The sequence below is a fragment of the Mus musculus genome, chromosome 9 (assembly GCF_000001635.26).
Source record: "Mus musculus strain C57BL/6J chromosome 9, GRCm38.p6 C57BL/6J".
Taxonomy (NCBI): domain Eukaryota; kingdom Metazoa; phylum Chordata; class Mammalia; order Rodentia; family Muridae; genus Mus; species Mus musculus.
This window is the reverse complement of record NC_000075.6, coordinates 102059751-102087640: the sequence shown is the minus strand read 5'-3', so window position 1 is coordinate 102087640 and position 27890 is coordinate 102059751. Positions and strand designations below refer to the sequence as shown.

The 27890-nt window shown below is 46.8% G+C and overlaps 1 protein-coding gene across 2 annotated transcripts in view; it reads left to right on the top strand.

The window, feature by feature from the left end:
* The window catches only part of Ephb1 (Eph receptor B1), a 432566-nt gene that overhangs the window by 267053 nt on the left and 137623 nt on the right, over positions 1-27890 (top strand). For both annotated transcript variants that reach the window (NM_001168296.1, NM_173447.3), the window contains exon 4: positions 20615-20770. In NM_001168296.1, the coding sequence (NP_001161768.1) occupies positions 20615-20770 (156 nt within the window). The remainder of the gene's footprint in view (positions 1-20614; positions 20771-27890) is intronic.

Here is a 27890-nt window from a genome sequence, read left to right as displayed (position 1 = left end):
TTTCCCCTTTTAGGAAGGATTTTTCTTTCAGCTCAGAGATATGCCACCAAGAAAATGAAATAAATGTAAGGGACGAGAGAGACCAAATTGTCTTTAGTTTGAATGGCTTTTTCCCATGTGAAAAAGCGACCATTCATTGCAAAATATTTATCTTCATTATGCTTGGTCTCATTATTGATGGAGAAGCCCTGCAGACTAATGGGAAAATCTCTCTGGGAGGCCTGACTCTGGATGATGAGCTAAGTCTCCATTTGCCTTTACTGTTCTGGGTTGAGCCTACCCTTAGATTCCTGGGTACCTGAACTCACCTAGCCCGTTAGAAGATGGCGTTCATATCCCAATTAGAGTCACAGAGGAAGGGATAGTTTCCTTTGTGGCAGGAATGCATTAGCTGGCCTCTGTGGCATTGACTGTAGGAATGGTGATTGACAGAGGGCAACCATGTGTTCAAGGGGCATTGGATCTATGAGTCTAGTCTAAGTTCTTACTCCAACCCCCCCCCCGAAACAAGTGTAGCCCAGAGAATGCAAATGACACCTGGATACTGCAATGCCCGCCTGTGGTTCCACTCTGCCGGTTCCAGGGACCTCTCTGTGGTTCTACCTGGCTACTCTGTCCCCTTCCTTGAGAGGTGTTAGGGAAGATAATTGAGAATATGCACTCTTGCTATTTACAGGAAAACCTTGCCAAAAAAAAAATCTCATCATCTTTCTGATGATGGATGTCGGAAGGGCTCGCACAGGCAGCCTTGGGAACTGTAATTAACATCAGCACCACACTCTGTACCAGCTTACCCGTGCACAGCAAGCTGGGGGGCTGTTCTTGCCCACTTTCGTCCCATTTCCCAGACAAGCCCAAGGTTCAGATTGGCTGTCTCAAAGCCTCCCAGACTGCAAGGCTTAGAAACAGCCTCACCAACACGCCGGGTCTTCAGATGATGCTGAAGGTGAAGTCATTGGTTCCACGGTTGCCGCCCGTGACATACTGACCCTTCCTGCCTTCATATGGCCCACCTGCATCTGCACATCCACAGGCAGGCTTGGTTCTGGCTCCTCTGTGCTCGCCACTGGCTGAGTCAGTTGTTGACCATCAGGAGGTACTGAGAACAGGACGTTGAGGAATTCCTGGAGGGAGGCTGAGTTCCTCTTCGCAAGCTCATTACTGGTCTCGGAACTTTATAGCCACACCTCATAAATTGGTACAGTGTGACATTTGGCTGTGCACTGAGGAGATGTCGGGGGTGATTTAGAACTCCTGCACGTGAATTTCCGGTCTGTGTCAACACGTGTCAAGCTACGAGTGGGAGGGTGCCTTTATGAGCCGTCTCCTTCCTCTCCGTTGAGATCACCCACATTCAGGCCCGCAGCCTAGGCAAAGATAGCATCGAGAAAGTCGGATGTGGGTGGCTCCTCACTCTAAGATCCAGTGTGTCAGCATCGTCAGGTGTGGCTGGGCACTCTCGTAGCCCGAAGCCTCCAGCATCCGGCCCACCCTCCTTACCTCTGTCTTCCCAGGTGACTGGCGTCTCTTACCACGTGTCCAGCTCGGTGTATTATTAACACTTCCCTCTGTCTCAAACCACTTCCCTTCCCCCAGGGAGTGCTGTGGGTTGGAAATGATGGTCTTTAATCATTTCTTAAGTGACCAGCCCTGAAATCATTTCTTAGAGCCATACACACAAATTAAATCATAAATCCACTGTGGGCCTCGTGAAGGTCTGAAGTGTAGCCCTGATTAAGAGCAGAGAACAGCTCTCTCCAGGCAGAAGGCATCTCCTGCACAGGGGAGAAGGCTAGCCTCAGAGAGAATAGAGTTCCTTGGCCTTCTTCGCAGAAGGGAGGTGGTACCTGGAAGTTGGGCCCCTTGCACTTGGCTGGTTCTGCTCTGGACTAAGGAGATGCGGAGACTGAGGAAACCATGGGAGAGGCCCCACCGCAGGGCTAGGAAAGCTGGGAAACCCCGGACAGGCCTGAGCCTTCCGTGCTTCCGGAGCCAAACATTCCCACGGGGCTGTTTTTGCATGATGTGTGGGCAGCAGGAAGCAGCGGAGTGGAAAGGGTTAAAACGAACAGTTGGGAGCTAGTGTGAGGGTGTCCTGCCCCTCTGGAACCTTGCTTATCTTCAGGTTCCATCCAGGCTTCTTCTCTGCTCAAGACTTTCCAGCCTACCTGGGATAGCAGGCATCAGTCCGCACATCAGAATCTCTACTAGGTTGATGGTGGGCCATCAAGGAGAGCACTAGCCAACTACCATGCATCTTCGAGCCGTTTCACTATCTTTGCACACTGTCCATGACATTTCCTTTGCCTGGAATGTATATTTATTTTATTTTATTTTATTTTATTTTATTTTATTTTATTTTATTTTATTTATTTGCCAACTAAATCCCCGTTCACGGTTCACAACTGACGTCACCTAACACCTCCTCCAGGAAGCCCTCCTCTCCCATTCAATACCTTGTTCATCCTCCATCTCTACATATGCTTCTAGCAGCGGTTAACCATCTTAGTTTGTATTAGCTTTTAGTTGGTTCTTTTGCTAGAACCCAGAGAACCCAAGATGGCCTCGAGCTTGCCTTCATCCTGTCTCAGTCTCCTGAGTCCTGATTGGTGGCAGGGGTTGGGAGGGGGCAGTGCTCTTCTTACTTCAGAACCTATGAAAAGGCTAAAAGCTTTGCGGGATAGGGATGCTTCGATACCCGTTGTCTCCTTGAGAAATTCTGTGTAAAATCAAGGTGTTGATATTGCAGCTATGACCCGACTCCCAGATGGTGAGAGCTTGCTCAGAAATGTACTCAGCTTGATGAACGGGTACATTTCAAGCCCCTGCTGATGAATTCAGGAGTTGAATAGCTGTCATTATGAAATAATTGACATGTCTTGGTGAGTTGCCTTTGTTCCCCTGATGAAATTCTGGATTCTTATTGAGAATGACGATACAGCCGTGTTACACGAGAGCAACATTGTTTCATGGCCCTTTATTCCGGTCATTAACAAATGAGCATTGTGTGTAGAAATGGGAGAAGGAGGATTCAGTCATGGCGTTTCACAGAGTTACAATGATCATTAGCCTGGCTGTGGTGACATCTATGTTCAAAGGCACCCAGCTTACTTGGCATTCTCTGTTAGCATCCTCTCACAGACAGACAGCAGGCTGGCTACTTCTGTATCTGCTGTCCTGTCTTGAAATTATCTGGGAGGGCATAAACTGAGACACAGTTCATCTGGGTACAGGGACTAGAGTTTCGGATAATAATAACTGTGTGCATCATATATTATGCAAACAGCCAATACCTTGTTCTCTTGAAGCTTCAGCTGACGCCCGTTTGAGGTGAGCCCAGCTGGTTCTGTGAACGTTCCAACCCTTTCCCTGCTTGGCTGTGCAAGCATCCCCTGGAAGGATGGCAGCTTCTTGCTCTTCCTTCTTCGTATGCCCCAGAAGCCACTGGGAAAATGAATTTCCTTTCCAGAGTAGGCCTCTGCAGACTTCCCGGTGACTACATCCATGCATCATGATTTCATACCTGGTCAGGAATCCAGGCCAACAGGCCTCAGAGGGGAGCAGGAGCAACCTATGACAATGGGTTATAGGAGCTGTGTGTGTGTGTGTGTGTGTGTGTGAGAGAGAGAGAGAGAGAGAGAGAGGGAGAGAGAGGGAGGGAGGGAGGGAGGGAGGGAGGGAGGGAGGGAGAGGGAGAAAGGGGGAGATAGAGAGACACAGAAAGATAGAGAGACAGAGACACTGAGCAAGCAGAGCACCAGCCTCCACCACTCCCCTCCCCAATTCGTGATTAAGGACGCAGGTGATCAACCGCCTTACAGTCCTACCATGGTGGACTGTATCCCACAAACTGTGAATCCAAGTAAGAGCATCCTCCTTAAGTTGCTTCTTGTCAGGTATTGGCCACAACAACTAGAAAAGTAACCCATCTCTATCTGAGATCAGCTGGGAAGACTGGCCAATGTTAACCTCTCTGAGCCTCAGTGTCACTGTTAGCAAAATGTGCCTTCTCTGTCTTATACAACCTAGCTGGAAAGAAGTAGTATACTAGTTATATTTGCCCAAGAGAAGCAACAAGAAATAGGACAAGATGATGGCTTTTTTAGGAATTGTGGTCACCAAAGATGTAGCTCAAAAACAACATGCTTGCTTAACAAGGTACAGATCTCTAGAAATAAATAACTAATAATTACCCAGCTCTAGGTTAGAGTGTCTTATGGGTTTAGTCTCCAGCAATACACACACACACACACACACACACACACACACACAGAGAGAGAGAGAGAGAGAGAGAGAGAGAGAGAGAGAGAGAGAGAGAGAGAGAAAGCGAGCACATTAGTTGAGAGCTTGGACAAGCTACTAAGTGGATCTGAGCCTAAGTTTTCTGTTTAGGAACAGTCCAACCAATATATCTTAGGGCTACTGTGATGTGGCCTTGATGTCATTCTGAGCAAGTGACCTGCCGGTGATGAGAGTGACCTGTCCGTGGTAAGAGTGACCCATCTGTGGTGAGAGCTGGCCATTGTTCATTGTATACTATTGTTATTGAGTGAAATGGATCTCATGGAGTCTAGGCTGGCCTCCAAAGTACCATGCAGCCGAGGACAACTTTAAACTCCCAATCTTCCTGCCTCCATCTCCCAGGTGTGCACCACCACGCCAGGCTTACTGTTATTTTATTTTGCTTGTGTGTGTATGGGGTACTTGTTAGTATGAGTGCACACATGGAGGAGGCCACCTATGCTTGTGTGTGTGTGTGTGTGTGTGTGTGTGTGTGTGTGTGTGTGTGTGTATGTGTCTTCATGTGTGCAAGGTGTGACCATGGCTGTTCATAGGCCACAGTGTACATGTGGAGGTCATTGGATAGCCTTGGGTACGTTTTAATTAAGGCAGAGTGTCTATGCCAGGCTAGCTCCTCAAGCTTCCAGGGATTCTCTGCCTCCTGTCTTGCTACAGTAACATTGTTGATAACATGGACTATGGTGTCTGACTTCTGCATGCAGGTCCTCATGCCCATGTGGAAAGTGTTTCACCCCTTGAGCCATCTTCCCAGGCCTCCATCTTTAATATTTTAGGCTCTCTCCCTGAACCTAAGGCTCATTTATTCTTCTAGGCTGCCTTGTTGCTTGGCCTCAGGGTATCCGCCTATGCTTGTCTGCTGTCTCCCAGCACTGCACTGGGGTGACAAGCATGCTCCACTGTGCCTGGCTTCTTACGTGGGTGCTAAGCATCTAACTCAGGCCCACGTGCAGGCACCTTACCTGCATGACCGTATTCACTACAATGAATAAAACAACTTTTGCTAATATCGAGGCACTTTTAGAGCTGATTCTCACCAGGTGTTGACTAGCTTAGAACAGATCTTGCACCCAAGAGTCCCACCCCACTCTATGCCTGTAGAAGATGTCTGTTTTTCATATTGATGAATTGGCTCTGGAAGCTGTCCAAGGAAAAACAGGCTCTTTCCTCAACAACAGAGGGACTAGTTTTGAATCTACCTCTCTGGCTGGGTGTCAGTCACTCTTTTAGCTCTGATCTTGTGACCACTGTTTGCTGCTTCGGCTAAGTCCTTTCTGAATTCGTAGCTGCTCAAGGCCTGCTCCCAGTCTCCCACTCCCACGGGGCCTGCACTCACTGTCCCTCTGCTCCTCAGCCTCCCTGAACAGGTCCTGTGGAGCTGAATGGCTTTTGCTTCCCTAAGTGCACATCAGGTCTAACCTGCAAGCGCATCCTCTCATTTCTGATCTTTGGTAAAGGAGCCTCCCTTAATAACCCTTTACTGGTGCCCCTGAAGGCATGAGGCAATGACATGTCCATCCAGGAAGCTGCAGGCGGGGAGGCTATGGGCTCACCTCTCAGCACCTGGGATAAATGGTCAGTCTGAGAGCATAGCTACCCAGCCTTTCTTGTCTCAATCAACCTACTCAAGCTGCCATGGTCTGAGATCACTGTGGCTTCTTTTACAGCCCTGCCAGAGCTAACAAGTTAAGAGTTGGCTTCCCAGCTTTACTCAGAGTGGAGTTGTCTTCTCCATCCAACACCTGTAAGTCTTATTTCTTTTGCTCACAGGCCCTGTGCAAGCTCTATGGCGTTGAATGGTTTTTGCTTTCTTTAGTGCACGCTCATATCTACGCTTGCAAATGCACCCTTAACACTTTTGATCTTAGCTGTAGGCATCTCCCTTAATAACACTTAAGTGGTGCCCCTTGGAGATAGTGGGTGACAACAACCCTTTGAGTTGGCAATGTCTAGAGTAACACCTATGGGTCAGGAAAATGGCACTGGCCAAATCCCTTACCTTCAGTCTCTGGATGAAGCTCAGGCTAGTGTGACTTGCTCTTTGCAGTTGAACTTGAATTACTGTTGTACTTGGGTGTGGATAACATTATTATCACAGCTCCAGTCTGGCTCATGGGTCGTTCCACTTTCTAAGAGTAACTTTGAGATCTCCAATGAATTCAATCTGCTAACCCTGTGTTTGAGGATCCAAGACACCAGCAAATGGACACCCTTCTGAGGTCTTTGGCATTGAGCCAGCTGGACTTGACTTCCAGGCCTGCCCACTCTTGCCTGCGTGCCCTGCCAGGCTCTCCTCAGGGTCCACAGCCGTGTCTCTTCTGCCATACGAGCAAGGCCAGCATGGAACAGGCAGGGCCTTCTCTTGTTCCTTATCTGTCCAGACAGCTCTGACAACTCAGCACGAATATTTCAGCTCCAAAGCTTTTGCTCTACCATTACCACAAAGTAAAAGTCATTTATTTTGCCTGCCTGCCCCCCTCGAATACAGTATAATATCATTGGCAGATTGATATGTTTGTAGCTTGGTGACCTGGGGAGAAGCTGCAGATTCGATGGTGCCCGTTTTTTACTCCTGGGTTTCTGTAAAGGTCACAGCAAAATTATTTTATCAAGTACACCACGGAAGGGGGGAATCTTAATCTCCCATTTTAGTTATGCAGCACTCGACCTTCTCTGGAGAACAGCTCCTCTTAGCACACTTACTTTTCTGTGATGCCTCTCTCACCACTGCACACCAAGAGTGAGAGCGTAATTAGATGCCTGGCTTCTCAGTTGGAAAGGAGGCTGCGTCATGGGGATGACCTGAAAGAGGAGAGAGAGAGAAAGGGTAGAGGGAACTGGGGTGGAGGCATGGGTTAGGCCCTGGGAGCTGTGTTAGATTCATCCCAATGACCGGGCCCTGTAGTCAGGACCCGACACCAGCGTGGTCTGATGCGCTCCCCCACTACCTACCTCAGGCCCAGCCACCGCCTACTTTTCCCTGTCCCAGGTCTGGGATGTAGTAGGTGTCTTTGAAGAACAGTGGTTGCCTCGGCATCATATTAAAAGTTCCAGAGCTTAGCGGGACATGGTGGTATATGCCGTAGATCCTAGCATCTCTGTGAGTTCAAGGCTAGCCTCGTCAACATAGTGAGAACCTGCCTCAAAAATAAATACATAAAATAAATCAAGAAATAAAAATAAAAAGAAGATCCAGAGTTCTACTCTACATTGGTCAGGAATGACACAATGATTGATTAGTGATGTCTGCGGTGACCGTCAGGGGCAGAGGCACAGTTCCTTTGCTGCGAGTTGGCTAACTTGATCTAGGGTATTTTGTTTCAACAGGCTTTTCTCACAGTGTCTGCCTATGATTTGTGAGCTCACTGAAGCCTCAAGGGGATGAATTCTGGAAGAGGAGGGCTCACAACGGCCTTCCTAAGAGAAAGCCCTATTTGCCTTGTCAGACTTTGGAGAGAAAATGAGATTTGTGTGATACACTCAAGTATAGTAGGATAGTAGCCTTTTCTCTTTTCTCCTTCCTTCCTTCCTTCCTTCCTTCCTTCCTTCCTTCCTTCCTTCCTTCCTTCCTTCCTTCCTTCCTTCTTTCCTTCCTTCCTTCCTTTCCTCATTTCTTTTCTCTTGGTGTATTCCACCATAGACAGCTCTGATATTCATGGCTGTGTGCTGCGTGCGTTCGTGTGTGTGTGTGTGTGTGTGTGTGTGTGTGTGTGTGTGTGTGTCATTCCTGGGAGAACTCACCACAGGCTAACCTGCTGTGCCTGGGGCCCTGGGCAGGACCAAGCTGCCATGCCCAACCCATAGAGACACAATGAGAATTCACCTTCATTCATTAGAAGAACTTGTTTAGACATTATATGAATCCATTAAGGTGTTTGTCAGGGTAAGTGCTTAAAAACAAGGATTTTCCCCCCACTGAGGGTAAACACTGCAGTTTGAAAACATAGGAAGCTGCCTGATGGCCAGCATATGTCCCGCTTGTCCATGGTGGGCACAGAGCCACCAGACTGATGGCATTTTTAGAACATGACAGCTGAGCTCTGCTGGGGAGGGGCTTGGGGTACACAGGGATAAGGAGGGGGTGGCCAGGGATCCCCCTGCCCTTGTTGATACAGTGGGGGCCTAGGATGGCTTTTGGGGGGCATAAGACAAACAACTGGTTGGAGCGTGGAGAGCTCTGTTTTGGGCTATATGACCATTGGTCACGTCCCTATGTGGGGAGTGTGGTCATGTGTTCCAGGCCAAGAATCTTGGTAGGAAGCAGGGAGACCCCTACTGTCCTCAGATGGGTGCCTGGATGCTGGGGTTTCTGAACCCACTCAACCTTACCAAGTTTCCTGGCACAGTCCACTGCTCCACAGACAACCTGGGGCCCATTACAGTGGCCGGACTGATTTGCTTCTCGTCTTCGGCTGATGAGTACTAGGAACCCAATGTAGCACCTCCTTGGAGGCTGACAGGGAAGCAGGGCAAGGATGCTATCCCCTCAAAGAGGCATCTACCCTGCAGAACATCCGTTCCTCCACTCCCCAGCATGGGTGATCTCCTTCCTTCTGTGCTTGTCTGTCTGGCTTACGGCATCACCTCCTCAAGAACTCTCCACTCGTGTATGTGTGTGTGTGTGTGTGTGTGTACATAAGTGTGCACGTGAGCATGTGCAGGCACATATATGCCAACGTGCCTCCTCACCTTCCACCTTGCCTTAGACAATCAAGTCTCTTGTTTGTCTCACATTACCATGTCCCTCTTGGTGTGGGTTCTGGGGACCTGACCTCTGGTTCCCATGATTTCATGGCAAGTTCTTTTTATCTACTGAGCTAGCATCTCCCATCTGTGAAGGATGCTCCATCCTGCTCTGAAGCCCTTGCTTGAGATTTCGACATCTGACTGAATCTCCACCAGGTGTCTCACACGCCGGATTTTCTATGCACAGCACTTACATAGCCAGTCTTAAGGCGATGACATATAGGAAGGGGGATCTTAGTCGCGTACCAAATAAATGGCAGTGTATATGTTCCTGCAAGATGGATTTGGGGGACACTGGCAGTAGCTGAAGGGTAGAGTTAAAGACATGGAGATGCAGGGGTACATGGGGGAACTAGGTTAAGTGAGGGTGTTCTATGCCAACCTACTCACACCCCACTTTCCACTTCACACCCCACTCTCCACCACATCTGCCTTGTCCTGCCCACACTGTCCCTGACTCGAGTGACTTTCTGACATTCTGCTATTTGAAGAAGAGATTTGTCTGTATAAAAAAAAGCGATAAAAATTTATTACAGAAAATGGGGAAATATAAATCAGAAAATATGAAAAACCCACCCCTCCCTCATCTCACTATTATATATTTTAAAAGTTATAAAATTATTATTACTAGTACTGCATAATACTGTTTGTCCCTGTTATATGTGGTTATTTTTCAGTCATTAATAAGTAATAAGTATTTATTCAGGTCACCAAGCCTCACAATAGAGAGTAAGTTAAATCATGCTGTGTCCTTTTGTGGTTTTTAGGTTGCCCCTTTTCCATGTCATAAACTGTCATGAAAACCCATAGTTCTGTTTTTAAATCACATGCAATTATCTCTTTAAGATGAATTCTATAGAAAGAGGGGCTCAAATGCTCTTAGACTATTTTCCTCTCTGGGTTTCATCTCCCCACACTGATGAACATATTAAAGGTTCTGGGAATGAGCAGGCCACCTCATAGAGGAAGACAGACCCTGCTCTGCCATACCCCATCTTCTGACAACCTTTTCAACATTGTAGGAATCCAGAAGAATGCGGGACCAGGCTTAGCCACTCTCCTGTTGGGTGTTACTGTCTCCTCCTGCCACATGCATGGGTACCAATGTCCTGTGTGCAGACTCCGGGATGTCCCCATGGGAACCAATTCAGATGCTTACACTGCTCCTCTGGGGCCCAAGATGGGCATATGGAAGATCTGCCAGCTCTCCCCAAGAATTCCTACCATTCCTTCCAACCATCCACCTTTCTCTTCCATCCAGAGGTAGACTGTGGCAATGAATAACTTCAATCCCATTCACTGGCTAGCCTGGGAAAGGTCTCGGCTCCCCTCTATCAAAGAGTGTACAGACCTTCCTGGCTCAGTCCTTCTATGTCCTGTTCTGTCCTTGCTCTACTGTATTTGTCTTCCTGGGCACTCCATCACCACCCCCATCCTCTGTCCTGTGCTGGAATAAAGCAAATCTGTCCCTTGAGGCTTTGGAGGCAGGTCTTTAGTGCTTCAGGGACAGTGGCTTCCTCTCCAGAGCTTTTCCCCCTGAGACATCCTAGTGTCCTCAAGGTCTCCCCGATACTCTGAAGACATGTGAGTCTCAAGAATGGCCCCTTTAGTTCTGCATGCTGGTTAGGGGAAAGGTCTGGAATAAAGACACAGTCAGCCACAAGAAGAGCTAGCTCAGTCCTGGTTTCCAAATGAATCCCATCTGACTTACCTGTTCTTGGTCCTTTCCGATGGTGGCCTCTGTCCCTGTCAAAACCACAGGGCTAGTGAGCCTCTTATTTGATCACCAGGGACATTTATACGGCATTTGTGGCCCAGAAATACAGCTTCTAATCTTATGCACTGAGGTGTCCCAGTCCCATGTCCATCTCCAGGGGTGTGAAAGATGGCTAGTAAAACGTTCAGCCTGGCTCCTTGCAGAGAGCAGCGTGTTGCTATTTCTTAAGGCAATACTTTGTTCTAGGGCTTTTATAAACATAACATAAACCTCTCCACTAGCTAGAGGAAGGGGTGGGGGTAATTCTGTGCCCTTTGTTGCAGACCGAGGTTCCAGAGTTTGGAGAAGTGAAGTGGCTTGCTCTTGTTCACACTGCAGCAACCAGCAGCTTTGCATGCTCAGTGGTTTTGTTCTCCCACACCTTGTTAGCACCGGCATGAGGACTTGGCATTGACCCCTGAGGTAACTCCTCTGGATCAGGGCCTAAGATCCTTCCAGTATGCTATTCCAGGTGCTGGTGATTCTCATCTTAGCTCTGCTCTGTTGCACATCACAGAAAGTGAACTGCCTGAGCAACACACATTTATTTCTCACTCTTCTGGAAGCCCAGGGCATCCAAGATCAAGTTGCCTGTTCCTGGCATCTGGTGAGGGCCTGCTTCCTGCTTTGCAGATGGTGCTTTCTTGTAAGTTCACAGGGCAGAGAGCAGAGAGAAAACAGGCTACCTCCCCGCACGAAGAGGCTCCACCCCCAGGATCTAACCAGCTCCCAGAGACTCCAGCCCTAAAGGCCAATGTTGATTGTAGGGGACACAGGCATCCAGGCTGCTGCATTAACACAGAGCATTAGAAAACACCCCAGTGACCTGGATCCGGGGTTTCAGGCCAGTCTCTTACTCTCTTTGGACAGAGTTTAATGTACCCAACTACCTCCCAGTGAGACCCAGGGCCTGTCCCTCCTCCTTGGGACCTTATTGGGACCAAATCTCCTTTTGGCCCTGACTTGTGGTTCCTCCTTGCTTCGAGGCAAAGCACTCCACCCCCTCTCCATACTACCTCTTCAGCATCTTCCATGCTAATGAGTTCCCTGGCTTGCTACCCCAGCAGCTGTGCTAGTAGCTTAATGGCACTGTGACTTACAGTCTGTGTCAAGATGCCTGCCGAACACATCAATTTCAGCAAGTGTCATCATGAGTGACACGAGTGTATGACACAACTAAGTATCCCAACTGCACAGGCCATTACAGCTGGCACTGGGCCTAGGGAGGGAAGACCTAGAATATCTGTTTGGCTTCACAGGCACTGGGTAAAGTAGTACGTTCCCTGGCCCACTTCCTCCAGAGAAACCCTTAACTACTCCATGGTCCTGGCCACTTCTGCAGCTTCTCTAAGCTTTCCCAGGCAAGCAGGTCCCTGCTCTCAAATCCTGGTACATTCTTTTCCCTCTGCTCCACCCTCTCATCTCTGCATCTGCTTTAACCCCTCCTCTAAAGGTCTGCACAGGTACTGACTCCTCTGAGCAACAACAGCAGCTCCTGATCACTCCCTCCTTCCTACTGAGAGAACAAGGCACCTCTACCTCTATGATAAAGTTTTTTCAAGATCACTTTATCCTGCCTTCCCCAGTTCTCCTCAGGATCAGAACCTGTATCCATACTTGAGTGTCCTCTGCGGAAAAGTAATTAAATGCAATGAATAAATGTTCTTTTATTACCAAAGTACGTGTATATTGCAAAAATACTGATAAACTATTCAAAGTAATAATTACTAACAATGTGGACTCCTATTTTTTATTTCAGTCAGTAGTATATGTATTATGTATTATATAATATGCATATATATGATGAAGTTCATAGTCTTTATATAGTTTTATTTCTAAAGTATTTTCTAAAATATAATGGTAATGACTGGGTTGTATTCCGCTACTTGAATGTTCCCTATTTGGTTAGTCAATATTTTCCTATTAGAATTTTAAGTCCCTCCTTCCTTCCCTCCCTCTTCCTTCCCTCCCCTCCCTCCTTCCTTCCCATCTTCCTTCTTTCCTCCCTCCCTTCCTTTCTTCCCTCCTTACGTCTCCCCTCCCTTCCTGCCTTCCCTCCACCCTTCCTTCATCCTTCTTTCCTACCTCCCTTTCTGCCCTCCTAATTTCCTTCCCTCCTCCCTTCCTGCCTTTCCTCCTCCTCCCTCACTTCCTTCTTTCCTTCCTTCCTTCCTTTCTTCCTTTTTCTTTCCTTCCTCCCTTCCTTCCCTCCTTCCTTCCTTCCCTCCTTTCCCTCCTTCCCTCCTTTCCCTCCTTCCCTCCTTCTTTCCTTCCTTATCCTTTTCCCTTCCTTCTTCCCTCCTCCCCTCTTTCCTTCCATTTCCCCATCTTCATTTCTTTCTTCTGCCTTAGAAAGAACACTATGATGAATATCCATGGACAAGTCTTTACCCCATCTTTCCAGCTTTTTCTTTGGAAGTCTTTATCTTTGAATAAAGGCTTTAACTATTTTGAAATCTTCATCTAAACAACCATCCAGAAAGTCTGGAAGAACCCCCACTGAATGGCACTGCCCTCGGCTCCTCCCTCCAATACAGAATCATTTGTTGCAGCTGTTATTGTCGTAGCTTTGATCTTTGGGGCATTATTGCAGTAGGCCTTCAGTGAGCATCCATTTTAACCAGCCATAATATGTGGAAGTGCCATGCATGCATAGAAGAAAGAAAAACACAAACATGAGTCAGATTTTAGAGAGCATTCAAACTACTGCTGTGGATGGGTGGAGGGATGAGTGGGTAAATGAGTCATTGTTTGGGTGTATTATTTGATGGGTGGGTGGGTAGAGAATGGATGGATTGGTAGGTAGATGGATGGATGAGTGGAAGGATGGATGGATGGATAAGTAGGTAGATAGATGGATGAGTGGATGGTTAAGTAGGGAGCTTGATTGTGGATAAGGGGATGATGGGTGGATGGATTGGATGGGTAGAATTATTTATGAATGAGTATGTGGTTTGATGTATGCGTGAGTGAGTGGGCTGACTGGTGAATGAATAGGTATATAGGTGGTGGATGGGTGGAGTCAGCATTCTTGGTGTAACCCTGGGGAACTCCAACCACAAGATCTGTGTGGGAGGAGCCATGCGGAGCCACATGTGTCTCTCACTTCCAACAGCTACCTTGCAGTTCTGAACTGAAACAGCTGCAAAGAGACGCGCATGTACAGTGCAAAGAAGTCACAGAGGTAATAGGGGAGGGGCTAGGACTGATGTGCTGTGAACCTCTTTCTTCCTGAGCTCCTGTGCTCAGCTCCTGCATTGTCAACCCACCAGGCAGGCAGACCTCTCTGAACCAGCTGCTGTGTTAGACCTGCCTTGAGAAGGCGGTGCTGGACCTTAAGCAGGAGATGAATATTCATCGGCATGAACCTTTGCAAACTCATTTGGGGAAAAAAAATTAGATCAAGAGAAGTAATCAGATTATTAAAAAGAGAGTGCAAGGACAGAAGGCAGTGGTAGAGAGAAAAAAACCACATTTAAAATGCAAAGAGAGAGTCTCTTCCTGCAGAGTAGAGCTGACCTCCTGGACTATGCACCAAGAATAGTTAAGCTCTCCTCCATTTCTGCTGCATAGAAATGTTTTCCTAGTCCTCCATTGAGAAAGGAGGGGACAGAGGCAGTGGGGCACCCTCCACCTTTGGAAGAAATTATCAAATAATATTTTGAGGTTTCCGTCTTATCTTCCTTAGATATCGGGAAAAATTGCGAGAGCTAAAGAGGCTCTGGTGAGTGGTGAGTGACAGGTTAAAGGGCTCCAATAAAGATTAGATGGTCCACTATCTCCTGAGGAAATTGCATAAAAGTGGTTATTCCCTCTTGCTTCTATTAATTTCCTCTTCCTGGCTGCTTGGAGAAGCTTCATAACCTGATGCTGCAGACGGGGGACGAGAGGCGCTTTCCATTATCTCAATCACTGCACTGTTTATGAGACACTTAATCTGTTTCTTTATAAAGTAATAGTACTGTAGGTGATGGATTCTGTGACACTGGAAGGCTTCGTGCAGGGACGGGAGGAGAGGGGCGTTCTCGAGAGCATTGTAAGCAGCAGGTAATTTGTTACAGCTTTGAGGTGCTGAGAAGTGGGGAGGGGGGTTAGCATTCCAAGGTGACCTTCTGCTGGAGATGACACATGCCAGCCTCCTTGTGTTGCTTAAAGGGGAGGGAAATGTGTGTTTTGCTTGGAGGATGGGAAGTATGTATGTGCTTAGGAGTGGAGCACTCAGGTCTCCTCCCCTCCCTCTGCTGAAGGCAGGAAGAAGGAGAGAGGATGGAAAGTGTAAACCCCCCCCCCCACCTCTGTTCTGCCATCTTAGCCTTTGTCTGAACCTGGTCACTTACAATGAAGGAGAGAAACCTTCCCATTTTTTAAAGAAATAAAGACAACCGTGGTCTGCTCCTATGTCAGAAATGCAGCCTCATATCATGGAGTCTTGTTATATCCCAGAAATACACGGGGAATTCCGAGTGGCTTCCCATTCACCCTTATAATCCTGCTCAAATGATCCTTGCTCAAGTCTTTTCCCCACATCTCCCACCTCTTTAACTCCGGCTCTGTCATCATCCGTACTTCTGAATCTTTCTGTATTGTTGTTGTTGGAAACACAGTTCCTGTAGTCTCTGAGCTGAGGGTGACTTTGAACTTCTAGTCCTCCTACCTTGGCCTCCCAAGTGTTGAGATTACAGACAAGCACCACTTTGTCTGGCTTACACAGGGCTGGGGGTCAGGCCAACAGCATTACCTGTGCCAGGCAAGTATCATACGGACTGAGTCTCACCACTCAGCCTCCCTTTCTGAATCTTGCCTCCTAGGAAGATGCCTCATGAGGTCCTCCTCTTACAAGGCTGGATTTCCAAACTGTGTGCGTCTGGCTGACTGGGCCCTGATCAGCATAGCTCTGCTTTAGAAGTGATGCTCTATCCTGCTTCACCCCATCAGAAAGGGAGCCCCAAAAGCCAGAAACTCTTTTGGCACACACAGTGCTATTCCTCTAAGCGAGTCCCCTGACTTCCAGTATGTCCTCAGCAAACAGCGGCTGAATGGTGATGCGCATCATGCTAGTGGTGACTGGACCGTAATCCTCTATAAGGAAAGAAAACTAGATTTTGAAATATTAAGTCAAAGAACTGTTATCTACCTCAAAAGTGTTTGCATGTGGCTAACAATATTTAACTGCTATTGTTTCTGTAGATCAGTCATCTCTCTCTCTCTCTCTCTCTCTCTCTCTCTCTCTCTCTCTCTCTCTCTGTGTGTGTGTGTGTGTGTGTGTGTGTGTCTGTGTGTGTGTATGGTGTATGTTCATGTGAGGGCTACACACACACATGCTATGGTACTCACGTGGAACTCAGAGGGTCATGGGGTAGCCTAGACTATTAGTCTTCAGCTTCTACTTCATTAAGAGCAGAGCTTCTTACTGTTTGCCACTGCATATGGCAGGCTAGCTGGCTTGTGGGATCCTGGGAATTCTCCTGTCTCTGCCTCCGTTCCACCATAGGAGCGCTGCAATTCTGTCCTGGGCTTCCAAGCTTAGGTCCTCCCACTTGCACGAGTCCTTCACATTCATTTCTTTGAGCCATAGGTCTATATGTTCTTTGCCAAAATCGACTCAAATACTCACTTATCACTTCTAATTAAAGCTATTTTTTTTCTCAAGGGAAGTATGCTTTTCTTACTTATTTTTCTTAGTAAGAAACAACAGTGTCAGCATCTATTTCTGATTAGTGGGATCTGATACAAGATGAGTTTAAAAGGTTTTGCAGACTAGCCTGTCACTTTAACTGTTATTTAAAGCATGAGCTATATGAGAAAACATTGTGCTGGCGTGATTGCACATTACAGTCTCCAAGTTCAGTGCGCGAATTTAGAAAGGCGGTCCTTACAAATTAGAGACTGTCTGGACACAGATTTCATTAAAATATTAAAACATGGAATGCAACTATGTTACAATTATAGGTAAAATGTATCTTATAAATACAATGGTTCTCCAACTATCTAGACAGAAACAGTCTAAACAGAAGCACATTTTTTCATTTGTTTCTAAGACTTTAATGCCTTTGGTGCTCCAAACATCTATTCCAACTTTGAATTGTAAAGTCATTTCAAAGAAAACTCGACTTTCAAAAAGGGTGTATAAACCAGGATGAGGGGAGATACCCTGCTATGGTACACAGGAGTGCAAGCCATGCCACGTATGTGAGTTTATTAAATACTGCTGACCTGTGAGCAAGATAGGTAGATATTTTAGAGAATGAAGAAACTGAGGCTCTGAGTGGTGCTGTCAATCACAGATGCTTACCTTGGTGGGAATTAGCGAATGCAGAAGTCAGAGCAAGGATGCCTCAGACGTAGCCGTGGTCCGGTTCTCACTTCCTTGGGGACTACAGAGTCAGACCTCTCTCCTCCAACTGTTTCTGGACCTCTCTCTAAGGTCCAGCTTGTGGGCTTCCGGGGAGATAACTCAGTAAGAAACGTGCTTGTTGTGTAAGCGAGAGCACCCGACTTCAGATGCCTAAAGCCTGCCAAATAAATAAAAAAGCAGGGTGCAGTGCTACATGCCTGTAACCTCAGTGATATGGACACATGCAGAGGCAGGAGGGCTGCTGAGCGCATAGGCTGACCAGCCTAGCAGAATCGGTGAGCTTCATGTTCAGCAGCGTGTGTCAAAAAACAAGGTGGACAGTGGTCGAGGAAGATACTCGGTTTTGACTTTGACCTGCACATGCATGTGTGTGCACATTAATATCCAAACACATATATGCACGTGCGTGCACACACACACACACGAGAGAAAGAGAGAGAGAGAGAGAGAGAGAGAGAGAGAGAGAGAGAGAGAGAGAGAGAGAGAGAGAGAATACACAGACAATAAATAAGAATTAGTTTGGCTTCTAGTTCCTCTCCTTGGAGATCCAGTCATCCAGATCAGAGACATCCTGTTCCTTCATCAGAAATCTCAGAGAAAGGCATTTTCAAACCCTGCTTCCACTTGTGGATATCAGGATGACTGTTTATGCTGTTAACTTATTAAATGTAATGTGAGGTGGCTTTTAAGTGCTGGGAAGAAAGTGAAAACACTTTGTTCTTCTTGGGCCAGTACATTAAGAAAATTACAGCGTGGCAGGGACTGGATATGAATGCATGAGTAGTCACCAGCTTCCCTCCCCTTCCCAGGAAGGCATTCTGATGTGTAGAAGCAGCAGAACCTGGCAGGGTAGGGATACTAGAGACTCAATAGAGAAGACCAACATGTAGAGAGAGGAAAAGGGGAAGAGATCCCTGAGTGAACGGGCTCAGAAAGGCAGATAAGCGAGCCAGATTTTAGACTGTCCATGTATGACAGTTGATGCTTTCTGCTTGGAGTTTTATTGATTGACTCTTTTGTTTGAAAAATTTCCAACTTATTTTTTTTTCTTGCTGCAGAGATTTTCTTTTGTTTTCTTTTGAGTGTGTTAACATGGGTCAGTGAGTAGCCTATTTCTGGTGTGTGTTACAATGGCAATTATTGTTTGCCCAACAGTTGGGAAACAGCAGTGTACACAGTGTGTTCCAGGGAATGTGAGTCTCAGGGGATGCACTGCAGCAGAGGCCTGCTTGGGGGAAAAGAAAAAGGGAAAGAAAAAGAATACTGGCATTCAAGACCTTGTTTCTTGAAGTTCTGAGACATTCTGCAGTAAACAATGAACTTTATGCTTTATGTTCAGGCCCGTATTTTCTGTAGATAATGGGCACAGAAAACTTCAAGAATTTGTATTCCATGGAATGCAATTGGGTTACACCATTCCAGAATTTCCCATTTCACAGAGTTTCCCTCCTCCACTCTGTGATGGGCTCCCATCCAGGACACATCCAGTGTAACTTTAGGCTGTCTCCTCTCTCAAGTGAGCAGCGGATGGAGGAATCTCAGTGTAAGAGACGATTCTCTCTTCTTGTCTTGGCAGGGAAGTGGTAAATGTTTTCAAAATAGCTTACATGTGTACCATCACCATCAGCTCTCTCACTAAGTGATCCTGGGAATGTTTTTAACCTTTCCATGTCCCAACTTCCTCATTAGCAAAATGGAGATAATAATAGCCACCCCATAGAGTAATGTACGTAAAACACTTAAGGCGAGGTAACAGATGGTGGCTACTGCTATTATTAAAGAATCCACCACTCTTTTGGGGAGGGAACAATGTATTTGAGAAGATGAGCCTTGTCTAAGTGGAAGCCTTTACAACATCCCTGTTCAGGCGACAATCACACCAGACTGTAATAGTGTCCTGGCTAGTTTTATGTCAACTTGACACAAGCTAGAGTCATCAGAGAGGAGGGAGCTTCAATTGAGAAACTGTCTCTATAAGGTGGGGCTGTAGATGGGGCTGAGTTCTATAAGAAAGCAGAACAGCATTTTCTTAGTGATTGATGGGGGGAGGTAGCCTAGTGTGGGAGGGGCTACCCTTGAGCTGGTGGTCCTGGGTTCTATAAGAATGCAGACTGAGCAAGCCATGGAGAGCAAGCCAGGAAGCAGCACCTCCCCAGGATCACTGCATTAGCTCCTGCCTCTGGGTCTTCGTCCTGTGTAAGTTCCTGCCCACCCTGCTTTTAATGATGCATTTTGATATAGAACTGAGAGTGAGAGTGAAATAAACTCTTTCCTCCTCAAATTGCTTTTGGTCATGGTGTTTTATCACAGCAATACTAATCCTAACTAAGATAAGTAGTGTGTCCACAGTAGATCCAAAACTCCTCAACGGCAGCTTGCAAACCTTGTGGAGGGATCTCAAAAAATGGACCAGGAATATTTGTTGCATGGATTACTAAAGTTTATAGGGAGTCCAAACAAGTTGACTGGGCAATAAGTTTTACCCAATCTCAAGGAAGAACTAATCAGAGCTGGGTTTAGGGGAATAGGAAGAAGCAAGGAATGGTGTGGTAGGAACAGCCCTTGGGGGAATAGGGAAGGTGGGATTATAGTTCTGGGGCTGCAAGGATGAGATTACATGTCTCAGTAGATGAGACATGGCCACAGCTTGTGGGACACTATGGAGACAAACATTTCAGGACATGACTCTTGAGAGTCTAGTTCTCCAAGACATTAGATGAGGCACCCATAAGTGAGCACACCCCGCGTCAGCCCCAGACAATCCCAGGTCTTCTCAGGCTTTCCTATTGTGTGTGTATGAAAGGTGACACAAGCTGCCTGTAGAGCCCCATCTTTTTCTTGTCCCGCCCTCTTAAGCATATCAAGATGCAATTAAGGTAGAATGGTGCTTTCAAGGCAGTGACCTTGAAATCACTTTAATTTTTCAGTAGAGAATTGCTGTGAATTTTAGTGCTTTGACCATCATTCATAGCAAGTGCTAATGAGCACATCTCAGTGCTCCTTGTGTTTGTTGCATTATGACATTTAAGAATCAGAAGTCTGGTCCTTGCCAACAAAGACCCATTTTTAATCTGAGACTGTAGGCTATGTTCCTTCATCAAGGGCTCAGGGAAAGGCCATGATTGTTAAGGTAGGAGCAAGGAATAGACATTTGTATAGCAAGGGCCCAGCCACACAATTAGATTCACCTTACCAATAAAATCTGTTGACAAGCCTGAGAGTGGAAAAAAAAATCACTTTTCACATTGTTCAAACGAGAAGGGCCATTGTCAAGATGTTTGAAGAACTGAAATATTCATCAGGATTCTCTCCTTCTGAGTTGCTCACTCTGTGAATCTTGGTGTGAGCGGGAACTCAGCCTCCTTTGTTTTAGGGTGGCAACTTTTATTATCTATTTCCAGGGAAGGGGGTCTGGTTACCATTCTTGTATTAACTCTCACATGATCTTTGTGTTGTAGCCTGTCCTGCGGGGACCTTCAAGGCCAGCCAGGAAGCTGAAGGCTGCTCCCACTGCCCCTCCAACAGTCGCTCCCCTTCAGAGGCGTCTCCCATCTGCACCTGCCGGACTGGCTATTACCGAGCTGACTTTGATCCACCAGAGGTGGCGTGTACTAGTAAGTGCCTAGTAAGGGCTGTGGGTTGGGCAGTCTGGTTCTTCGACTGTGCAAATGGTGGACCTGGAGCAGGGGATAGACCAGGTCACACCCTCCCAGGGAAATGCTAAGTGGGGCGCTGGCCGTGGTGCTGAAAGAGAGGTCTCTGTTCTCAGCATCAAACTGTTGGTTAAGATTGTCTTCTCTCATGCCCCTCTTTCCAGATGGGAGGCCTCCTCTCATACACACCCAGGGCAACGTCTGTCCACTAGATTTTAAAACTGCCCATCGAAAGAGTTGTTGGTGTGAAAAATCAAGATCTACTCATACGTGGCAGTAACTGGTAACTCTTGCAGTTCCCTCCTCCAAGATACCCCTCCCTTCTGGTCCCCGCAGTTGAAAGTCATTCGTCAGTGCATCTGCCCTATATTTGCTTTCCTTGAAGTTCTCATAGTTTTATTTACTGCCAATTCACTCTGTAATTGCCTTAGCTACTAAATGAAAGTCCTTGTGTATCAAATGTCTATATTTATCTCCTGTGTTCCTTGTAAGTGTCTAACATCTGATCTCCTGCCAGACGACAAGACCAGGAGCCCGACTACAGTGTCCATCTGAGTGTCCCAAATTCTAGAGTCTGAGGGTTAATGCATCAGCTATATTCCCTCCTCCATTATCAGAGGTGGAAAGAAAAGCAGCCATTCTTCTGAAAGCAGGGGAACATCATCTGTACTCTCCGGGAAGGGATAGGGTAATTTCCTCCTGGTCTTCCTTCCCATAAGAATGGAAGGCAAGAACATGGCTCTCCCTGAACAGCACTTTATACAACTTTTCCTTCTCTAAATGTTAAAGCCCTGAAGCAGGGATGCTTTCTCCTCTCAGTATTCCCATTGCATTCCAGGATCAATACTGCAGGTTAGCCTGTAACCAGACTAGAACTTGTTTCTGCACTAGGTGCTCTGGTGTGGCACTGTGAGCACGCAATGTCCCATAGCCAGTTCCCTCTCAGTCCAGGGAGGAGGGCAACAGAGGCATATTTCATACACACAATTTGGTCTGTGTAGAAGAGTTTCTCAGTCCTGGCCTTGTAGCTTGTATAACCTTTGCTGGGTGCAGAGGAGAAATGAAAGCATCTTCTAGATCAAGGTCCCACGCTGAATCGATGGTTATAGATTTGAGCTGAGGAAAAGCTCATCGTCTTGTAAACTGATTTTCATGGCCTTCCTTTTCAGGTGGGCAGAGATTGACAGGAATGATTCCTCCCTTACTGCCCAGAGTCCTCGTCTTTCTGTGGTGTTGTCTCCTCTTATGATTTCTAAGGGCCTCTTGGATGGCAGCCTTCCACGAGCCTTAAAAGCAATATTGAATACACTTTAGATTCCATTAAAGATGCTAAATCACTACCCGGGTGCCCAGACCAAACACCAGCCTGCACAGCAGGCAAAGGCATCCAACCAGACTCTGGCCCTTGTACTTCTGTCCACAGCTCTTCCCCCTGGCCAGTCTCCATCTGCAGATCAACTCATCCATATACAGGTCCTTAGCTTCCCACTTCAGGGGGAAAATTGTCAACTCACCCAGTCTCATGATAAGGTTACCTGGAAGAAGTCAGTCCAATGGCCAGAGGCCCAGAATGCCCATGTGTTTGTATTTTCTGGCATTTATTTACCAGTATTAGTCTTCCAGCCCTCCTACATGATAGACCTATAATATCAGTTGTTGGTGGAAATATGAATATTCCAATGCCTCTGAATTGAGCATGGAAACTCCTCACTCCATACTACCCCATATCCCAAGACCAGCTTTAAGTTAGAACACACAGGCTTTCCCTCCCACCTCTGGTCCAGCTAGCTCTGGACTACTCACCAATGGGGTTTCACTATACTGTACCTTTCTAATCTTGATGGGAAGGGAGTATGCCACCGTGGCTAATGCCCCTTTATACAAACACTTTTCTTGTGCCTATAGATTAGAGAGGGAAGAATCAGACTAGAAACTGCTAAATCAAAGCACACTTGACCATGGCAGGCAGGATCAAGAACAGCTCCTAGGTTCATTGTCCCTTATCCTGGAGGAGGGGCAAGCACTTGGTGGGGAGACTGAGGGAGCAGGACATGGGCACAACACAATGCTAGGCAAAACATGTATAAATAAAGCTACTATTTCCCCAAGCCTCATTATATATTTGATTTATTGTGTGCCAGAGAAGTACTGTATGAAAAAGTCAATTTGTTGGCTTTTATATTCTCATTAGGGTTTCCTTTAAAAGCATTCTAATTGGAGGTGCCATCTGTTCTCTTAAAAAGGCACGGCACATCACCACAGTAAATAATTTTTCAGATTCAAGGAGAATCTATAGAGCTCTTGAGGAAAGACGCAGCCCTGCACTGTGGCCTTGGGGCTCCTAACTAGTCCAGCAAGTCAGTCTATTGAGACAAGTGTGCAGGGGGTCTGAGCCCAGCCTGAGGGGCTGTTGGAGGCCTGGGGCTGGGAGAGCTGGTTCACCTTGTAAGATGAAGGCTTTGTCTGTCCTGTCAGGAAGCAACTGTAGACTGCCCGAGCATTGAAGATGCAGGAGATCTATATTCATAAATGTATGGAGTAGTGAACGTCTGTCACACCATGGTGCTGTGAACCAGGACACAGAGCACACAGGAGAGTCCAGGAGCCAGCCAAGGCTTCCAGTGTTGGAGGACCTCAGGTCTAGCTTCTGGCCTTTGTATTGTGTTTAAGTGACATGTCAGCAGTCTACTCCCTTCTATAAAACATTTTATAAATATATTTATAAAACCTTTGTAAATATAAAACATGCCCTTTGCATGGCTACAGTACCTCTATTACACTAAGGATTACTAATATGTTTTCAGTACTAAGGATGGAGCCTATGGTCTTTTTCTTACTAGACAAACATATTACATCTCAACTATCATCTCCGACCATGCTCCCTGATCTGCCTTTTTATTTTATTTTATTATTATTATTTTTAAACATATGCCTCATTATGTTGCCAAAGGAAGCCTGTGGCAATACTCTTGCCTTAGCCTTCTTAGTAGCCAGGATCACAGTCCTGCACCATTGGTCCTGGTAAAATCAAATATTTCTAATGAATCCTGTTAATCTTTTGGGGTATCATGTATATGCTGTATTTTTGTAATGTTAAAATGTTTCTGTAGGCCTGGGATGAGCGCTTGGTTGGTAAAACATTGATGACCTGAGTCTAATCCTAGAATTCACAGAATAAAACTGGATATGGTGCTACACACTCACAGTCTCAGTGCTGGAGGCAGGCAGGGCTCAGTGGCCAGCCAGCAAAACCTAGTGAGTGTGTTTTGGCACACACACACACACACACACACACACACACACACACACACACACACACAGCTGCACACACAGAGACAGATAACATGCTTGAGTGATTAACCTTTTTTACTTTCATCCCACTATCAGCCCCCTGTCTCCTCTTAGTCCTCCCCTCTCTCAATTCCTCCCCCACTCTCCTCTTCACTTCTCCTGTGAGAAGGGGGGAGCCCCCTGGGTGTCAACCCCCTCCCCACACACATACATCAGTCACTTCAGGACTAGGCTCATCTTCTCTCACTGAGGCTAGACAAGGTGACTCAGTTAGGGGAACAGGATCCACAGGCAGGCAACAAATTCAGGGGCAGCCCCTTCTCCAGTTGTTGGGGGACCTGCATGAAGATCAATCTGCATATCTGCTGTATATGTGTGGGAGTGAGGTGTATTTTCTTTTTAATCTACTAGGAAAGCTAGAAATGACCTTGATGTCTGAGAGGCCCTGGAAGCCTTGCCTGTTCAGCCTGTCTTTGAGGCTTATCAGTGAATTCAGTGGGATATGGGCATATCCTAAGGGAGGTTTAAAGGGACAATGTGCAATCCACTGACCTTAGGGACATAGACGGAAGAAACTGTTTGTTCCTATAGAGTCTGAATTCATATGGCTTCTTCTGGCCTATTTCCCCTTGCTTCCTTTCTTCCTTCCTTCCTTCCTTCCTTCCTTCCTTCCTTCCTTCCTTCCTTCCTTCCTTCTTTCCTTCTTTCCTTTCTTTTTCCTCCTTTGTTGTTATCTTCTTCTGCCCAGGGCGACATGCTTATATCTCTGGCATTTGAGGGCCTGGCCAATGGCTCCTTGGTGACCTCTGGCCCAATACTTTCCCATACACTCTCAGGTGTCTTCATCCTCCTAACTTAAAGCATGCACAGGATGAGGTGGGAGCTTGGGGGGAACAGTTAAAGGTGAGCTTCAACCGACCACCTTTCCCTTCCAGACAGTGAAGCCTCAAAGGAAGTCTGGTGATCTGGACACTGTACATCACGATCTATGAGGGGGGTCCAGAGGATCATTTTCATTAGGGGCCTGAGACAGAAGGGGAGGAATCATGGACATTGTTGTCCCACCAGCACGGAGGGAGGTCTAGAAAGGTGCTGAGGAGCTAATTCTGGGCTTTGAATATAGTTTCTGCACCCCCATCATGACTCTAGGAGACAACAACCAACCATATGATTTTTTTCTGCCTCTACAACACACACAACACTGAAGGTTTCTGGAGCCCCTAAAGGTTTGGGCATTTCTCTCCACCAGCAAATAAGTAATGCTGCCTTGATGGGTACCAACGACATAGTCGTTAATCCATCTGTGGTCTCAAGCCATCTACCTATCCACCTACAGCAAATGCCTGACCCTACAAGGCTACTCCTCAGCTTTGGATGCTAATCAGAAGCCCCAGGTGTTTGAACCTGTGCTCCCGAACAGTCAACTAAATAAACTGAGGTTCTCATAAGCCTCAGCTTCACTTTGACTAATGTTCCCAAGCAGTTCGCAAGACTGTGAAAGGCAGCGTTCCCAGCTCGTCTTGAAGAATATCACAAAGGGGGCCAGGTACATGAGCAAGTGAAGCCTGGAGCTACCACACCAAAAGAAGCCCATAGAGAACAAAGTCTAAATACATCTTTACAGCATCTCAGCTTTCTCCTGCTTCTCACCTAGTGCACTGCCTGGAGGCGTCAGGACTCTGGGGGTCCTGGAGTGGCTAAGATGTCCTAGTTTTGAGAGGGTCCTGAGGAATCAGACTGATACAGCCTTTGCACACTGTGTTTCAAAGATGGACGTAAAAGATGGACTAAGGCACTTCATTTGCATCTCGACCCTCTCCTACCTTCTCTGTGACCTTGACCTCATTTTCTCACTCTTCCCCCATCCCCCGTTTCTTCTCACACTCCCATTCTGCTCTGTAGCTCTCTGCGTTGTTATGAGGATTAAGCAAAATCACATCACAGCATCTTTGGCCCCGTGCCTGGTTCATAGTAAACTCTCAATCGATGTTAGAACTTGCTTTGGTTTTCTCCCTGGAAAGTGTGAAGTGTGTAGAAGATAGTGAGGTTTCCAGCAAAAGAGGATGTTGGAGATCTGAGAGTAAAAATGATGTGTTTGGAGTGGGGGTGGCAGTGGCAAGTTTCAGTTCAGCCCTGAGAAGAACCCATTGGCTGCCCATAAACCACACGGTCAACCATGGCCTGAAAACTCCTGGTGACAAGGGAACAGTTGACCTCCTATAGTTAGGCATGCAGCGTGGAGGAAAGGGCATAGGTAAAGCTCACCGAGTGCCTACCCAGCTACGTCACTAAGGGCTGTTGGAGCCAGAAGCACGGCAGGAGTGATGACCCACACAGCAGGACGTCAGTTCTTTAGTAATGGTGGTATGGTGGTGGTGGGGGTCTCATGTTACCTAGGCTGGCCTTGAACTCCCTATTTAGCTAAGCATGACCTTCAGTTCTCAATTCTATTGCTGTTGCCTCTCGACTGCTGAGACTGTAGGTGTGTGCCACCTCACCTGGCTCAGCCTTCAGTTCTGAGGGAGCTGGGATGCCCTGACTCCTCAAAATGACAAGAGAAGGTCGAGATGAGATGGTAAGGGGACCATGGCAGGGGCAGCCAGAGGGAGCAGACAGGAAGAGAGGAGGAAGGGTACGGCCAAGTGAAACCAAGCATCGGGTTGCACGGCTTCGTTTTAAATAATTTCTAGTTTACTGGGGGATGGAATGGAAAAGGAGGAATTTATGAAGCAAACGAAAATAGATAATTATGCCTTATAAAATTGCTGTCTGTGAAAAACCATGCAGAAGGACTGGTGTGAAAATAATTACCTTGTTACATTTCTGACCGCAAAAACCCTTCTTTCTGTCACCCACACGGGAGAAATTTTGATGGATCACAGAGGCAAGCTGGAGCTTGTCCTGTCTCCTTTATTCCTTCTTCAAGTGCACTGAGGTGTCCCTTGGCAGCATGGGATGGAGAAATAGAATGAACCGGGGCTTTCAAGGTGACCATGGAGAGAAGGTCCAAGGGCGGCCAAGCCTGTATGTCTCCCTGGAGGCTGTCGCCTGATCTTCCTTTTGACCTGTAGAGAGGCAGGGGAGCTGAGTGGCAGGGGTTAGGGGCTATGAATCAGGCCCCAGTGCTGTGAGAAGGGATAGGCTATGTAGCCTTCGGGGACATGGCACTTCCTCATTGCAACAATTAGTTAAGATGGAACTCACACCACAGGATGAAAACTCAGGCCTCAATTAGTCAGTGCCACCCTGTCCAGGAGAGCTGGAAGGGATGGGGGGCAGGGCTCTGAGATCAATGCTGGGGAAGCTCACAGGGAGGGTGGTGGCAGTCTACGGCTGTGTTTCCACTTGAACGGTCAAGAACACCAGCCTCCCCATTCTTTTCTCTTGGTTTATGTTTCATATTTTAAGGGGCTAGTACATGCCTGAGTGTGCCTGCATACACCTTTGCCCGCTTATGTGTGAGTATAGGTGTGCTTCTGAGTGTGTACTTTTTATGTGGCTGTGACTGTGCATATGTGTGCACACTGTGTGGATAGGCTTATGTGAGTGTGCCTGATTGTGTAATGGCCATGCATATGCCAATGACTGTGTATACCCATGTATATTCATGGAGGAGTGTGCCTGTGTAAGTATGTGTGTGTGTGTATATATATGTATATATATATAGATATACAGACATTATATATATATATATATATACACACATTATATATACATATATATGTATGTGCACAAGTATGAATAACTGCATGAAAGTATAACTTGTATATAATTATATATGTATGTGCCT